The 17,912-nt window shown below is 41.8% G+C and overlaps 1 protein-coding gene across 3 annotated transcripts; it reads right to left on the bottom strand.

Moving 5' to 3' along the window:
- Window positions 1-10,939: 10,939 nt before the first annotated feature.
- On the bottom strand, window positions 10,940-14,936 carry LOC130393464 (uncharacterized protein DDB_G0280579-like). Of its 3 annotated transcripts, none has more exons than XM_056604148.1 (5): window positions 14,731-14,936; window positions 13,910-14,056; window positions 12,477-12,680; window positions 11,887-11,976; window positions 10,940-11,351 (listed from the first exon to the last, which is right to left on the bottom strand). In XM_056604148.1, the coding sequence occupies exons 1-4, from the start codon at window positions 14,882-14,884 to the stop codon at window positions 11,906-11,908; spliced, it is 576 nt and encodes a 191-aa protein (XP_056460123.1). In that variant the 5' UTR covers window positions 14,885-14,936; the 3' UTR covers window positions 10,940-11,351; window positions 11,887-11,905. The 3 variants fall into 3 exon arrangements, with proteins under 3 accessions (XP_056460123.1, XP_056460121.1, XP_056460122.1); XM_056604146.1 differs by having other exon boundaries at window positions 11,910-11,976; XM_056604147.1 differs by lacking the exon at window positions 11,887-11,976.
- Window positions 14,937-17,912: the final 2,976 nt, after the last annotated feature.

Below are 17,912 nucleotides of genomic sequence, written 5' to 3'. Positions count from 1 at the left end.
GGTTATGATCCTCGGCTGGTCGGTGGCATGGGATTGTTTTGTTAAATGTCACTGAAGCGAGTGGGTTAGATACGAGCTAAGTGAACCCCCGTGTAGGAGTAGAGCGCTTATCGCTGTTTTTGTTTTATTTGTTTGTTTTGTTTTGTTTGTTGTTTTTGGGTGTGTCGAACACGCTGGGGTTGCTAGCAATCAAATTGCATGAGGGCACACATCGAAGACTAGTTGGTAGCTAGATAGGGACTTCTACTTCCAGTTAGATACGGGGCAGCTCTGATAGTTATCTCTCCTGTGCTTTTTGGTGATATATCACGCTACTCACCGTTCTGAGTCGAGGCATTATAGCTGATAACAGGTTATTGGTACTGTTGCAGGCTTACAGAAACGCAGGCGGAGGCTGCAATTGCGTTGGAGTAACACTCTGTTTATTTTAAAGCAGAACAAGAAGCGATATGTTCCAACAATACAGTGTGCCAGCGTTCTTCTCTCTCAGGCTGTAAGTAACTCCATCAATCAAAAAACTTCTTCTTCTACACCGTAATAAAAACACATCAACAATGGAGCTTTTTTCTTCTGCTCCAAACCTCCTCAGTACTTCAATAGCATCGGTTAGTGGCGGAACTTAGTCATTACACCTTAGAATATTAATTGGCATGAAACAGGAAAACTCAATTATACAATTATAGAACATACATTAAATAACTTGGGGGCTCTAAATAACCGTCTAGATTGCCAAAAAAAACTAAATGAATACAGTTTTGACCATGTAAACCTACACCTCTACATTCTCCCCCACTTGAAAAAATGTCGTCCCGACATCTTAGTATACCTTCTTGCCTTTCACACAAATACAGCGACATGCATAAAATTGGATGGGAACATCAAGGTTATAACCTTGTTTATGAGATACCCAGACTACCGTGCACTGCAGTCAGGGATACTCCTAATGTCATGTCATTAGTCTTCGTACCCAAACACATTTAATGCATATTACACATCCCTGAAGTCGCACATTTGGTTGAGTCATTTATTTTCTCTATAACTGATACCCAACACACACAATAGGGAAGGGCATGATTGATCGACGATAGACTAATTGATCGTTAAGAATTTCGTTGATTATGTAAATTTTTCATTGATTAAACTAATGCATTGTGCAATTAAACATTTTACCACATGGGGGCAATATTTACATTTGCGGCTCCTCCCCCACAATAAACATCCCGCTTTGAACGGTGAACTCTTTACGCCTAGCAGCTATTTTTTGAGTATGTATTTTAATGTGTCATATGTGTGTGTGTATGCTGGATGTGAGTGGACCATCTGAGTCCTTAATAAAGATTTATATATAAAAAGCTATAAAAACTACAAAATGATTATTAATGCAGGCTATGTGGAAAATGCGCCGACTTTGGCTCAGCCTGGCTCGCCACACACTTCGCGATTTGACCGTTTTGAGTACACCATCCGGGTCCTTTCAGTACATTTATTTTCGCCCGATGTGAATCGGAACGCCCTACGTAGGCCTACTCAAACTTATGCTAGTAAGTACGGATAGTATGGATATTGGAACACACGCTGTTTTTGTATTTTCATTTCATTTTGATTCTAGCATATAAATACTTATATGCTAGAATCAAGCAATATCACACGAGAGGGAGTGCGTCAGCACGGCTGTGATTGTGCAGAAGATAATCACAGCTGTGCTGATATTCACTACAACAGCACGACCTCGAGTGTGATATTGCTTTTATAAAACAGTTCTACAAGCACCATTAATTAGTTAACATTTGTTTGTTTATTTAATGATTTATTTGGCACCGCCAACACAAATGGATCCGCGACTGGGACTGAACTGTTGCAAAGCAACACACACACTAGCTAGCAGAACATAAACAGCGGAGTGATACATGTATAGTTAAAAGTCCTGGTGCTGTTATACTTTTGCTGCATTTTAATGTAAAATATTAACGAATAATCGACTAATTGATCGTTAATTTTCCCGACGATCGACTAAGACAACTTCGAATGCCCATCCCTAACACACAGCACATCAATCAGCCAACAGTCTGTGTTACCTACTACAAAATAAACACAAGGTACATCACGGTACAATTCAAAATAGGTAAGGAGTGTCTTTTCAGTTTACAAAGTCCCTTTTAGTTCACTACCAGGGCCGCCAGTAGCCTCTTACATCTATCCCCTGGGTGGAAACTATTCATTCTGTGAAGTGAGATCATAAGTCAGTGTTTGGGGATGTCTCCTCTGTCTCTTTGGATATGAGTCCCGCAGCTCTGTCTCAATAATTTCATCCTCTGAGCTCACTTCATCGACACCAGCAGCCTCTTCTGTCCAAAGCTGCTGTGTGGGCCTGTTCGTCTTCAACAAGATGAGGCTCACACCCTTCTTGGACAGCCTCTTTGGCTTGTGGATACAACTCCTCAGCTGTGGGGTTAAGCGATGGTGGGCCTCGAGGTTCAGCTGGAGAACAAGTGAATGTCACTGCAGGAAAATCATCATCAGAGTCCTCACTGTCCATTTGTTGTTGTGCTTGTCCAGTCACATGTTTTTGTTTGTTTTTGTCCCTGTTACATCTCTTTGTATGAGTTGTGGTGGGAGTGTTCTCTCCATGTGTGGTGACTGGGAGGAAGTCACAGGGTAAGAGCATGTTTCTGTGAAGGATTCTTGTCCTGCCTCGACCACATTCCGGTTCCACTTCAAACACAGGACTGTCCTCACCTTTTTGACTCTTGATGACATAAATGTTATCCTCCCAGTAAGAGCGGATATTCCCTGGTCCTCCTCTCTCAGTCACATTTCTCACTAAGACACGGCTGCCTACTTGGAGTGTGGGACCGTACCTTTTTTTATCATACTGTCTCTTTCCTCTGTCCGCTGACTTGGAAGTATTTCTGGAAGCAATGTCATACACTTCAGCCATCCTCCATCCCCACTTTTCCACATACTCTTGGGAGGAGCGGGCGCAGCTCTCACTCTCTGTCTCGAACAACAAATCCACTGGCAGTTGAGGTGGCCTGCCAAACAGGAGAAAGAATGGAGAATAACCTGTGGCCTCGCTAGTAGTGCAGTTATAGGCATGAGTGTGGTTTCAATACTCAACATGGTTGCCCTTGACTGTCTGTTTGGTTTTTTCCTCTTGAGGCACTCACACACATTTGTTATGAAATGTTCAACATCCCTTTAAATTTTGGGCCAAAAGAAGCGGTCTCTGATCAAGTTTACTGTCCTTTCTGTACCCAAATGGCCCATTTCCTTGTGAAGCTCATTTAGGATGAGCGGGCGGTATGTTTCTGGGAGTACAAGCTGACTTTTTGTTTGAGTTCTCCGGTACATAGTCCTATCTGCTCTGATTTCAAGTTTGCCCCACTCTCTTAAACTCAACACTTTCACCCTTCAGCTCTTGTACAGTAGGCTTTTCATTTCTCTCTTTGTATTCATACATTCTGCCTATCACAGGGTCTTGTTGCTGAGCTGCCTGTATCTCTTCTCTGGATAACGGTTGAACAGTATTGAGCAAACGCTCATCTTCCATCTGTGCCTTGAGAGCATTAAACGACACTGAACTGAGGAGTGGGCTTGGTTCTTTTTGTTGGACTAAAATGCCCTGTTCTGTTGCTCTGACGGCATCCTGACAGACTGACTGGGTACACTGATTCATGTAGCTCTCAAAATCCATTGGCATTCTTGAACCGTCTGCATCAGCATTTGCTTTGCCTGTATTTAATTTTGAAATTAAAGTCAGCTAACTCAGCAACCCATCTCTGTCCAGTAGTATTCAACCTTGCTGTTGTCAAAACATATGTGAGTGGATTGTTATCGGTATAGACGAAAAAACGAGGGAGCGTGAAAAAGATAGTCTCTGAAGCCCATTTAAGCGCTAGGAACTCAAGCTTTCCAGAGTGACGGTTATACATTTTCTCTGGGGGGGTGAGCGTTCTGGACCCATAGGCTATTACCCTTAGCTTGCCGTGACTGCGCTGGTAGAGCACTGCTCCTAGTCCTGCCTGAGAAGCATCCGTGTGCAGGTTGAATGGTTCATTAAAGTCCGGGTAGCCTAGAATTGGAGGGCTGGAGAGTTTGTCAATCAGATAACACAACACCTGGTGGTGATTGTCAGTCCATGAAACGTGTGTCCCTGAGGGTAACTGTCCTGATTTCCCTTTTTTTGTTTTCCCCCTTTTAGCAACTTTGACATTGTTTTCAGGAATGTAGGCAGTGGGCGGGGCAGCTAACAGTTCATACAAGGGATTAGCAATGCGAGAAAAGCCTTGAATGTATGATCTATAATAGGATAGGAAGCCCAACATTTGCCTGACTTCTCCTACTGTAGTGGGGTGTTTTTCTTTTAGAGCCTGTACAGGGGCCACTTCAGCTGGATCCATGCTATGACCTGCGCTTGACACCACTCTGCACAAAAATCTCACTTTAGACTTAACCAGTTCACATTTCTTTGCAGTGAGTTGTATTCCATGTTGCTTGTACCGATGTAGCACTTCCCTTATTTGTTCTACATGGTCCTCAAAGGACTTACTGTTGACTAAATTGTCATCTAAGTAAGGCAGGCATGTGTCGTCAAGCAGACCCCACAGACACTCCTCCATACTTCTTTGAAACTCAGTTGGAGCTGAACTCAGTCCGAATGGGATCCTTACCTACTGGTATAAGCCCCACGGAGTTATAATGGCAGTGAGTGGCTGAGTTTCTTCATCTAAGAAGCCTTGGTGGTAGGCCTTTCCTTGGTCTAGCACTGAAAACCAAGAGCTTCCACTGAGACTGTCTAGCATATCCTGTATCCTGGAAATAGGATATCTATCCGGCACTGACTTCTTATTTAGTTCACAATAGTCCACACATAGTCTCAATTCACCAGATTTCTTCCTCACAAAAACTATGGGTGATGAGTATGGTGATTTTGATTTTGTAATCCAGCCCCGGTTAATCAGGTCCTGTAAATAATCCTTTACTTCCTGATGTAATGGCTTAGGCACACTAATGTATGTATTTTGGACTGGTGTTTGGTCAGTTAGAGTAATGTGCATACGGAGTGAAGTGATACAGCCTACGTCATACTCATCTTGGGCAAATGCTTCACATTCCTCTTTAAGCATTTCTCTTGCAAGGGCCTGCTGGTCACCAGCTAAGTGTTCTAATGTTACAGGGGGATCCCAAACTGCCCTACTGTCTGTGTCCGGGCAGTCTGTCTCTCCTGGTTTAACTTTGACTGAACTTACTTGTGCTAGTGTCACAGGTTGTATGGCCGCCGGGTACACAGCTTTAACACTCTCTATGTGTCTCAGGCTGATGCGTGGGCCCAGAGTGATACTGTGTCCTGTGGTATTAATAACAGAAACAGGGACAGTTGAACAGTTACCTCTTTTCATGGTGAACAATAATTCTTGTATTTGTAACCCCTCAGGTAAGTCTGTACTCGTTTTTGGACAGAACAACATTTCTGCATCTTTCTCAGCCCCTGTGTGTGTGCGACATCTCACTGTAGTGGTTTTACCTGGATGCAGTATCACTTTACTCTTGCCAGTACTTACTGGAATCCCCTCATTACTGGATTGACGAGTATGTTTCAGCTGGATAAATGTTTTTCCTGCACAAGAGTCAATGTCAAAAGCGCTATGGCACTGTCTGTATGTGTAACACATTGCTGTTGTTTCAGTTCCTTAACCACCTCCTCTATGACATTAAAGCCAATGATGGGGTCTTCTGCCACATTGGGGTCGCTGGAAACAAGTACTGGCACTAGCAGATTAGAACTAGCAGTGTCTGACATGCTTAGTTTGAATTCTACAGGTACCCACCCCATAAATGGTATCTCTGTCTGATTGGCAGCAAGTCTGATTAGTGGTACTGGCCCTAATAGTTAATCTATTGCTCTGATAGTGCTATTCGGCAGATGCTCAACTCGCCATTTGTCATTTTTGGATCACAGTTGCTTGAGCACCTGTATCCCACAATGCTGTCACTGGCCCATTATCAAATGTACATTTTACCATTTTACGTTCCCCAATTAGTTGGATAAGCTTTTTACCTTGTTTTGCTGAGAGGTAATTAACTTTAGCGATTTCTGGTAACTTGTTTTTTTGTGCCTCTTCCCCAGCTAGGTGTTGCTCAATCAACTTAACTGTTTTACACAGGGCTTTGTGTTCTTGCCAGTGATGCTTCTGACCTGTACATAACTGTAGCCTTCTAACGTGCCTATTTCCTGCAGACAGAAATGGCAGCCTCAGGACTCTGACGATCATGGCTGGGTCACTGCCGGTCCCTCAGCAGCAACCCCTGGTCGTTTCCCTGCGCCTGTAAAACTCTGCATCCTCTGTGGGATGTGGCCCAGCTCTCCACACTTGAAGCAGTGACTGCAGCGGTCTCCTTCTCCTTTGTCCTGGCACGTCCTGCAGCCTCTCCTCCGGCGCGGGTCCCTGTTGTCTGCCATTGTCTGCTTTGAGTTTGTTGGTCTCACCACACTCATGGAGGAAAGCATCATCCGCTTCATGTCAGCTACCTCCGTCTGAAGCTCTCTTACCAAGATGTTCACCTCGGGCTCAGATTGATGGTGAGCGACTTTTGTTTTTTCCTTGGAGGGCCCTTTGGTGTTCTTCTCTGGCTGTCTGTTCTGGGTTGAGGAGAAGCCCTGCGTGCTGTCCCAGGTGTTGCTGGTCGTCTGTAGCTCCACCACTCTTGGAGTCTTGGCATTGTTCCTCTTCAACTTCGTTATTCTCTCTGTCTCCAGATTAGTTGCTTCATTTATTTTTTTGATCAAGAGTTAATCAGTCACTTCCAGATTATCAAGGTATGGCTTAATCTGGAATTTGATGTTGTCATTTAGCAGTCCTGTACTCACTGAAGTGTTTCTCTCTTTATTTGAATAAAACAAGCGGTCTGTCCTTAAGTTCAATGGCTCTGAACAAAAAATCCTGTACTGACTCTTTTGGATCTTGAGAAATAGTAATAAACTTTTGGTACAGGTCCGAGGCATCATCCTCTTTGTAATGTCCCTTTAATATTAGTTTTAGCTGAGGCAGGGTCAAATCATGCTTTATTTCAAGCATGTCTCGAAGCTAAAGCCTGGGCTGATGGCCCTTATCACTGCTTCTATGACGTCTGACTCACCATCACCCTTACGGAGCCCGCTCTCTATCTGGTGGAGGAGATTGTTGTATGACAATTTGTCACACTGTCCTCCCTCGCCGATTTGGCCACAGATGCGAAACTCACGGCGGATGGTCACTTCTGGCGCTCAGGCTAGCGGCAAGTTCGGAATGTAGCTTGCTGCGGTAGCCTCAGTTTTATTTAATTTCACACCCAGCTCTTTTATTTCCTCTTCTAAGGCTTGGCGGGACTGCTGCAGCTCCTGGAACTTTCCTTCCATCTCATCATGCTCTGACTTTTCTTCGTCCTATTGGATGGCTTCCTCCACGATGAACGACAACAGTTCTTTCATTAGCTGTAGTGCTACATCTGTCTCTGTGAAGTTTTCTATCTCGTCCAGCTTATTTTCCGCCATTTTGATCATTGCGCGCCTACTCTTATCAGCGAGAGTTTCATCATCTCCTTCAATAAATTCCAAATGTTTGCAGACATTCAACAATTGGTCCCGATTTAGCTGACTTAGCCTGGTGGTGGCTCTGTCTAAGAGTAGCTCCAAATCCATCTTGTATTTCTTAATAGTTCTTTTCTTTTCTTGCTTTTTAGTTTTAGGTTTGTCTCCGGGGAAAAGTCCACTTCTCTCGTCGGGTGCCCGTAATGGCGACCCCGCGTGCGATTTCAACTTGAACTCTTCTCCTGGCTAGCTCGCCAAAATATTTTGCAGGCTTACAGAAACGCAGGTGGAGGTTGCACTTGCGTTGGAGTAACACTCTGTTTATTTTAAAGCAGAACAAGAAGCGATATGTTCCAACAATACAGTGTGCAAGCGTTCTTCTCTCTCAGGCTGTAAGCATCTACTCCGTCAATCAATAAGCTTCTTCTTCTACACCGTAATAACATCGTAATAACAACTTCTACACATCAACAACTGAGCTTTCTTCTTCTGCTCCAAACCTCCTCAGTACTTCAATAGCATTGCTTAGTGGCGGAACTTAGTCATTACACCTTAGAATATTAATTGGCATGAAACAGGAAAACTCAATTATACAATTATTATATTGTATAATTGAGTATTAAATAACTTGGGGGCTCTAAATTAACCGTCTAGATTGCCCACAAAAACTAAATGAATACAGTTTTGACCATGTATCCTATACCTCTACAGTATTGTGCGATTAAGCATTTGTGGACCGTTGATGTTTTGATTGGCTTACAGTAGGATGGATCTTTTTAAGGAGTTTGTGGCCAGTCCACTCGAGTTACTTAAAGGATTGAAAGCTGAAGAATTGTGGCGGGTCGTCACACATTATAACCTTACCCCCGGTGTTATGCAGGGTCGGTCTAAGAAAAAGGAGGTGTTTGCTGTAGTACATATGGGTTTAATTGACCAGGGCGTGTTAGAAGATGACGAAACATCTAGCCCAGTGGTCAACCTTTTTAAGCCCAAGATCTCTGACCTCGACCTGTGTGAAAGGCAAGATCTACCTATTGAAGACTTGAGAAAAAACAGACAGCGCAGAATGTATTTCCAATTAAAGTGTCAGGGTTAGCGGGTGACAGGCAGGCAGGTAGGACCCAATTGCGGACAGTTCAGGTAAAAGGATAATTTATTAACTCAAAAGGCAAGGAACACGGGTGACACGGGTAACACAGGTAACACACAGGACACAACTCACCACAAACTAAAATGTAACACAGGTAACACACAGGACACAACTAACCACAAACTAAAATGATCCGACAAGGAACAAAGGAAAGAAAATACCAAAATAAATAAATACCAAACACAGGGCACGCAACGATTAACAGCTGGAACACATTAGGGGAGGGACCATAATCACACAGAATGGAAACTTAACAGGACATGGGGAGAAACAAGGCAGATACTAAAGTAAACCACGAACACACCAAAACAAGACAAGGAAACAGACAGACCATGACAGTACCCCCCCTCAAAGGTTGACTACCAGGCGACCCACGACATCCAAAAAAAAGGGTTGAATCCAAATAGGGTGGGTGGAGGGGAGCCAGGAGGAGGGAACCAATACTGGAGTGAATTACGAAGACGAGGTAGAGGGCGGGCCCCTTCTGGAAGGTCTGGAAGGTTTGGAAGGCAGAACCCCTCGGGAAGGCAAGGTAGAGGGCGGGCCCCTTCTGGAAGGTTTAGAAGGCGGGACCCCTCTGGAAGGCAAGGTAGAGGGCGGGCCCCTTCTGGAAGGTTTAGAAGGCGGCACCCCTCTGGAAGGCAAGGTAGAGGGCGGACCCCTTCTGGAAGGTTTAGAAGGCGGCACCCCTCTGGAAGGCAAAGTAGAGGGCGGGCCCCTTCTGGAAGGTCTGGAAGATCTGGAAGAGTGGCACCCTCGGGAAGGAGTAGGGTTCAGGAACCGGACAGGGCTCGGGGACCGGAGTCAGCTCAGGGGCTGGTGAGAAATGTGAACCGGATGGCACTCCAAACTCACCAGCCCCAATCTGATAGTCCGTAAGGCACCGTCCAGCCCGGGCCTTGAAGCGACAGCGCTGCACGTACGCCCCAACACAGCCTCCAACAAAAAGAGCGTCCGCAGGGTCCAATGATGGTCGGATCATTCTGTCACGGTTAGCGGGTGGCAGGCAGGCAGGTAGGACCCATTGCAGACAGTTCAGGTAAAAGGATAATTGGTAACACTTTATAATAACTACACACAATTCATAATTTATTAAGCATTTGTTACCTATTAGGTAATGGTTTGTTCACCATTAGTTATTTATTGTTCATACATAACATTCTAGTAAAGCATTTCTTCACACAGTTATAAATGGGTTTGTTCATAGTAAATAAGCCTTCTAAAAAAACTATTAAATAATGGTTTGTTCACCATTAGTTATTTATTGTTCATACATAACGTACCATTAGTAAAGCATTTTTTCACACAGTTATAAATGGTTTGTTCATAGTAATTAAGCCTTCTAAAAAAGTAATTTTACCATTATTATCTAGGTACTTAGGAATGTATAAGGCCGGTTAAAACCTGGAAGTTGATGATTAACAGACTATCTAGACCTACATTTGTTCATGCCTTAAATTAAAATGTTATGATTTAGAAATAGATCTCAACTAATAGCTGGGGTGTTAATACATATGTTACAAATACTTACCAATTAGGTTACCCATGATTAATTCATGAGTTACTACGGATTAGTTGACTACATGGTGTGAGCCCATCTAAAGTGAGCACTTTCTATGCTTTACAAAGCATTTATAAATGAATTGCAAACATAACCTGGACACAAATATGTATTATTCTATTTGGACATGCCTTCAGAACTATGCCTACGGATAGTTAATGTTACTGCATCTTTAACAAGCACTTAACAACACTTCAATTCATGATTAACTCATGAGTTACTACTGATTAGTTGACTATATGGTGTGAGCCCATCTAAAGTGAGGACTTGCTATGCTTTACAAAGCATTTATAAATGAGTGGCAAACATAACCTGGACACAAATATGTATTATTCTATTTGGACATGCCTTCAGAAATATGCCTACGGATAGTAAGTGTTACTGCATCTTTAACAAGCACTTAACAACACTTCAATTCATGATTAACTCATGAGTTACTACGGATTAGTTGACTACATGGTGTGAGCCCATCTAAAGTGAGGACTTGCTACGCTTTACAAAGTATTTATAAATGAGTGGCTAGCAGATACCAAAGAGACACAAGTTAAAACAAAATATTATTTTAAGAAAAGGGAAAGAAGCTATGTGCTGAAGTGCTGAAAACGTACAAATATTTATTTTAAACTACATAAATTCTTCTTTTCAACAAAGAACACACAACAACAAAAATACAGATAAAATATGAACAGTGGTATTGTACCGAAAATTTAAAAATTACTTTACAGGAACACATGTAAAGCATAATACAAAATGCACATAATTATTGCTTTTTCAGTGGTAGCAGCTTACCACTGGCTTTAAGAGTGTTGACTGCGTCAACTATTTCTACATCGCCTAGAATTGTCAAGGCACAGTGTTCCGCAAATGCTTTCAATTTTGTGGAATGGTATACGTTTTCAAAGCTTCCTTGTACTGGTCTGGGGCAGCAATGGAAAGCTCGGCGATTGGTGCATTGACCACCACTGTATTACGGTCAACACCGACCTTTCAAAATGCCCCAGACATGGTTCCAAGCCTCTTGTAGTATTTAAGAATCTTTTTGTACCGGGCCAAAGCCTGCTCGGGATTCCGGGCTGCAATTAAGAGAACATACAATTAGTGCTATCTATAGTAGTAGTTTTGTCATTTATATTACTGTACTCATACTGTACTCATCTTTAACACACACACACACACACACACACACACACACACACACACACACACACACACACACACACACACACACACACACACACACTATCTCCTTGCACACACACACAGGCACACACACACACAACGGCAACTATGCTCAGTATGTGTTGCCGGTGAGAGGCAGGAGAAGCTACAGTGGTGGAATGCCTTTCCAAAACAGCCAGATTCCGCCTCCAGTGAAGGGCCACAAGCACACACACACACACAGGGTGAAGGAGCACACACACACACACACACAGAGGGAAGGAGCACACACACACAGAGTGAAGGAGCATACACATACACAAAATCTACTTCCCTTCACACACACACACACACACACACACACACACACACACACACACACACACACACACACACACACACACACACACACACACACACACACACACACACACACACACACACACTCACAGAGGGAAGGAGTATCCATTTACTCTGAAATGTCCGGCATGATCAAACGATAACGGAGGAACGGTGAATTCCAGTCTGGTGCGACGCCGTCTGACAACACACCACCACACATACCAGCATTTTCACCACAATCACGGCAAGACACACAAAAAGAAACAATCACAACAACGAGAAATAACACAAGCTCCTTAAACAACCCACAAGTGATACTCAACTAAGTATAAATCATAATCCAGAGATATACAGTGTACTCATACTGTACTCATCTTTAACACACACACACACACACACACACACACACACACACACACACACACACACACACACACACACACACACACACACACACACACTACACTACACTATGAATCTAGTGTGGCTTGTCAGCTACACACTTAAATCTGATTTCAATCTAGAATATGAGATGACCACAAGCTATTCCTCTAAAATTCACTGTGTGAGTGCTAGAAACAATCACACATGCAATGTCACATCATATGGGAAGAGCCAGCCTGGAGAACACAACACAGCGAAGCAGGAGTGATCTAGCACCCAGGTGAGTGGAAAGTGGTGAAATTAGTATTTCTAACCTCTTTGCAGTGTTTTTTCCATTTTAACCATCTTGGATGCCTTCTTTCTCCCTTTCCCCTTCTTCTTCCTCTTTTTGTCCTCTGAGGATGAGCTGTTGGATGACTCTGAGTCGGTACTCTTTGAACTCATCTCGGAGGAAGATGAGTCCAGTGTAGAGACACTACTGGAACCGGCAGTTTCTTTGGGCTCATCTTTTTTAAGAGCTGTTTAAAAAGATTATAATACAAACATAAGAGTCACAACACATAATACATAACAACACATATGTGCACGCAAGAGCTGTAGCGACGCGTAGATGATGTCGACGTGTCGACGTCAAAAATTCGTCGACGTCAAATTTCTTCTTCGACGATTTTCGAGGGCAATGGACAACAACACAGAGAACACAGTTCGCACTTTGCTGAGTCTGTTGCTTATTTGGATATATGTTTACCGTTTAATGGGAAAGAAGGCTCGTCGCCTTTATTATGTCCGTGGTCGTCGCATGGACTATACGTCATCCAGCTCAGGTTGCGTAGCCGTGCGTGTGCGCGACTGCGCACTTCGGCTCATTAGCATCTGTACCGTAGCGGCCCGTACCATAGCAGCACACCTCTCCCAAGTGGCCAAATTGGCCTGGCCTGGCCAGACTGGCCACACTCACACTGGCAGATTTGAGCACGGCTGGCCTTTCATTTTGTATAACAGTGAAACTATTTTATTTATTTTATTTTGTGTAAAGCAGAAGGTTTTTTGCTGTGCAAAACTGTTGCTAAATAAAGTATATTAAGAATTTTTTGGTATTTATTTGAGAGACATTATGTTTTTTATTAATCGAGCAACAGATATAAATAACCATCCAATTAGTCATTAGATTAGTCGACTAATCGATGAAATAATCGCCCGATTAATCGTTTAATAAATAATCGTTTACCCCCAGCCCTACTGCACGCATACAATGCACAGCCAGATCCTGCAAGTTCATGGTCACACTTTTTCCCCCACTACTTTTTAAAGTAATTTTAATACTAATGTGAATGTTAAAACAACAATCACAATACTAATGTAAATTGTATTCGGGAGATATGCGAGGTACACAAACACACGCAGACTGAGAGACAGACGTTCCTGTCATTAATTGATAGATGTAGCCTGCTGCCAAGCAATAGTAGTACTATTTACGATGATAGCAAAGACTGCCTCTTAAACCAGAACCTTACTAAGCGAAGACTTTAACATCATGAGTTTGCGGTTGTGTGTTAATAACAGCAGTTCAATAAAATGATGGACTGGAAAGGGAATGTGCGAATCTGCTAATATGGATCTGTACATTCTTGGACCACTCGGCAGATGACTGTGGCGGACTGGAGGCGAAGAGGACACGCAATGCCTTCCTTCTACCCTACTAAAAACAAACCAACACTTTGACTAAACATTGTGTTAGGAGACTTGCCGGATACTAGTTGTTCCTTGAGGAAATCTCTCTCCTTGGTCAACTCCTCTATTTTCTCATTCTGCCATTCCATTTTCTTTTTGCACATCTGCAACTCATGTGCTTTATTGTTTAGTGCCAGCTGTGCTGTGGGGGCTGCTGACACACCTAAAAGAAATACATATGTCATTATTCAATCAATGTAGAAAATCTAATTAAAGTCAAATCACTGGACACTGGACAAATCACAGGAATTCAGTAAAATGTGTTTCTTCTATTCAAGCACGGGTTTCATAAAGTAGCCTATAAAACATTAACTGTTAGCCTATTAAAGTAACCTCATCTGACAGAAAGAAATTAAACTAATGGATTTCAGTCAATTTCCTTTTCTAACGCCTGTATGGCTTATTGTTCAGGTATGCAGTGAGAAATACTATACAATTAGTTCATTACAGACTGCATTCAGAGGTTTTCATTCGGTTATCTTATACTGTCTTTATAATACGTTCACAAGATTAATTTGGTTTGCTGAAATCAGGAGAAACATGCTGAATTAATTTGTTGACGTTCCATGGTAGTTAGGCTACAGTAAACTCTCACTTCTTATTCATTAAACTGCTTACTGCTTCCCAATTTCGTTGTATAGGTGACTGTTCAATGACAATAAAGTCTATCTTTATCTTTATCTTTTATCTTTATGCAGTTCAGCGCCCCCGCATATGAGTAGCTAGCTACTATATGTGGCTGTGCTGTATAAGTAGCTAGCAAGCTAGCAAGCAATCTACCTCATTGTCAATCAATGTAAGTTTAAAAAAACGACAAAAACACATATTTATACTCACCAACACTGCTGCCTTCCGCTTCTGTCTCCTCTACATATTTTCTTCCTCTAGTCTGTATCCGTTTTCTGTTTGCCATTATTACTGCTACTGTCCACCAACTGGAACAGGTGGCTATATCACTATAGAATAAGCGCGAAACCTTTCTTTGTCCCATGTTGATGACGCGATCCCTACTGAACGCAGGCGTTAGATTCTGTGGCAGCGAAGTAATTTAACGAAGTAATTTATTTCTTCAACTTCATATGGGACTAGACTGAGCCTACTTGGGGTGCACATGTTGCACACTTGAAGAAAGTAACTCTAAACAGTGTGCTGGGAAAGATTGCCTTCATTTATTTACACATTTACACATCTTTCAGCTCACTTCATAAGCAACGACTGCTTCCCTTTTCTCTCTCTCGACAACTTGACAACTTCGTCTCTGTTAGCTCTTTTTCATCCTAACCGTCATGCAAACTGCATTAACTCTGGTTTAACAGCGCCATCTATAGGCCAAAACATGCAACAGCATCGTAAGTAAATAAAATAAAAGGCCACAAAATCATGAAAGAGGGACCAAAGAAAAAACAAAATGGGGGGTATGCCACACACATTTGAACTAAAGCGCGCACACTCTCTTCTCGTGAATTTAGCCTATTTATGGCCACTACATCTTTTGGCGCTGTTCAGTAATATGCATGACATTTCCATTCATAGTTCTCGATATGTGGGCTTTTCCTTATCATGTATTTTGTAGTTTATAGTCAAATATGGGGACATGTACAATTGTGCAGATTGTATTTTAATTGTATGATGCACCTCTCTAAATAACAACAACGGTATGTTACTGTTTGTTAGGATCTGTCGACGGGCTGCACATTACAGAAAGCCCACACAAAAATCTGTGCGGCATAAGTCAATGTTCAGTCATTCAAAGGTCTCTCTGAAAAATTGGATGCAATTCATGTACAGGTAGGTAAGCAATACATTTGAGTTTTAAGAAATCACCTCGCCATTCTGTTAATGTAATTGATTATGGAGCCATACTTTTATTAACTTTTTATAGTTTTACCTTTTTATTTTAATTGATTTGTTTTGTAGCATGGATAACATGTTTAAGCCTACACTCAATGTATTATGATTGCATTATTATTCGTATTATTGTAATGTATGTGCTATTGTTGAGTTAACATTATATTTGTCATTGCTTGTTATTATTGGCTATGTTGGTACTTTTTAGTGTTATGCGTTATGTGTAAGGTTAACAATAGGTATATAATATAACCACCTTTATACAACCCTATTAGCAAAAATAACTACAAATGTTATTCCAAGGAATTACCAGTGCATGACAATGCAAAAGTGACTTAACATGTCATTGAAAGCTAAAACAGATAATGCGTAGAAAGACTGTTGTGTTGCTAGACATGGTGGCTGCTAGGTAGTAGAGACAGAGAGCCTTTAAAGTTCAGCAGTTAAGTGAGCAAGGACCAACAGCACAACATTTTTTGTATTTACCTTTGAAGATTTTCACAGGGTCTTAGACTTAGACAAATTGACATGATGGAAGACAGCATTGCAGCCAGTTCAGCCACTCTGACCAAAATGGCCAAAAAAAGAAGGGAGGTATGTGTGTTTGCGATGGAGAGGTTGAGGAGGCGGACACGTCAGCAGATTGGTGGGAGAAGGGAGTTTGAGCCACTTTCGACACAAACGAAAGGTATGTTTTTAGCTTTAGTTTACAACATTTTGATACTTGTGAAAAACAGTAGTTAATCAAGTTATTTTTTTATAGTAATATCATTGTATAATAGTAAAATATATAACTGATTATATCTGTATTGTTTTTTTCCTGTATAAGTATGGAAGAGGAAGGATGGCTGGTGGGTGGAGACGGCGGAAGTGGGTATTTGGGATGCTTGGCGTGAATGGAGAGGCAAGGATGCCAGTTTTGCGCCTTGTGGAGAAGAGATCCAGGGGGCACCTCGTGCCTTTAATAGTTCACCATGTCAGACCAGGGACATCAATTATAAGTGATGAATGGCGTTCCTACCGTGTACTCTCAGGGCTTGGGTACCACCATCATACTGTGAATCACAGTAGGTGGTATGTTGATCCGCGTACTGGGGCTCATACTCAGCACGTGGAGAGGGCCTGGCGCTCTTACAAGGAGCAGATATGGAGACTGAGGGGAAATCGGTCAGAAAGTCTGCTCTCTGACCATTTGTCCCTCATAGAGTGAAACGAGTGGCTGGCGAAAAAGCACCACCATGGTGCATTTGGTCGGCTAATGCACGACATCTCAAAAAAATATAAGTAGGCCTAGGTAGTGTTAATTAATTGTACATACATATGTTTATATTGTTGTTTGTTTGTTTTATGACAACATAAGTATGCATTAATTGTATTTTTTTATTTATTGTAATTTGCCTTTTTTTAATGTTTGTTCAATACCATTGTTCATAGCTTATTTTCAGTTTCTTTTTTTCCCCCTGGGGTGTGTGATCTTAGTCACTGTTTAAAAACACAATTTGTGTTGAAAATAATAATTATAATGTATTTAGTTTTAAATAAATATTTGTACGTTTTCAACACTTTGACATTTCTTTCCCTTTTCTTAAAATAATACTTATTTTACTTGTGTCTCTTTGGTATCTGCTAGCTTTTGCCACTCATTTATAAATACTTTGAAAAGCATAACAAGTCCTCACTTTAGATGGGCTCACACCATATAGTCAACTAATCAGTAGTAACTCATGAGTTAATCATGAATTGAAGTGTTGTTAAGTGCTTGTTAAAGATGCAGTAACACTAACTATCCGTAGGCATAGTTCTGAAGGCATGTCCAAATAGAATAATACATATTTGTGTCCAGGTTATGTTTGCAATTCATTTATAAATGCTTTGTAAAGCATAGAAAGTGCTCACTTTAGATGGGCTCACAACATGTAGTCAACTAATCCGTAGTAACTCATGAATTAATCACGGTTAACCTAATTGGTAAGTATTTGTAACATATGTATTAACACCCCAGCTATTAGTTGAGGCCTATTTCTAAATCATAACATTTTATTTAAGGCATGAACAAATGTAGGTCTAGATAGTCTGTTAATCATCAACTTCCAGGTTTTAACCGGCCTTATACACTAAGTACCTAGATAATAATGGTAAAATTACTTTTTTAGAAGGCTTATTCACTATGA

This window comes from Gadus chalcogrammus, chromosome 12, assembly GCF_026213295.1.
Source record: "Gadus chalcogrammus isolate NIFS_2021 chromosome 12, NIFS_Gcha_1.0, whole genome shotgun sequence".
Taxonomy (NCBI): Eukaryota; Metazoa; Chordata; class Actinopteri; order Gadiformes; family Gadidae; genus Gadus; species Gadus chalcogrammus.
This window is presented reverse-complemented; position numbering and strand designations above follow the sequence as displayed.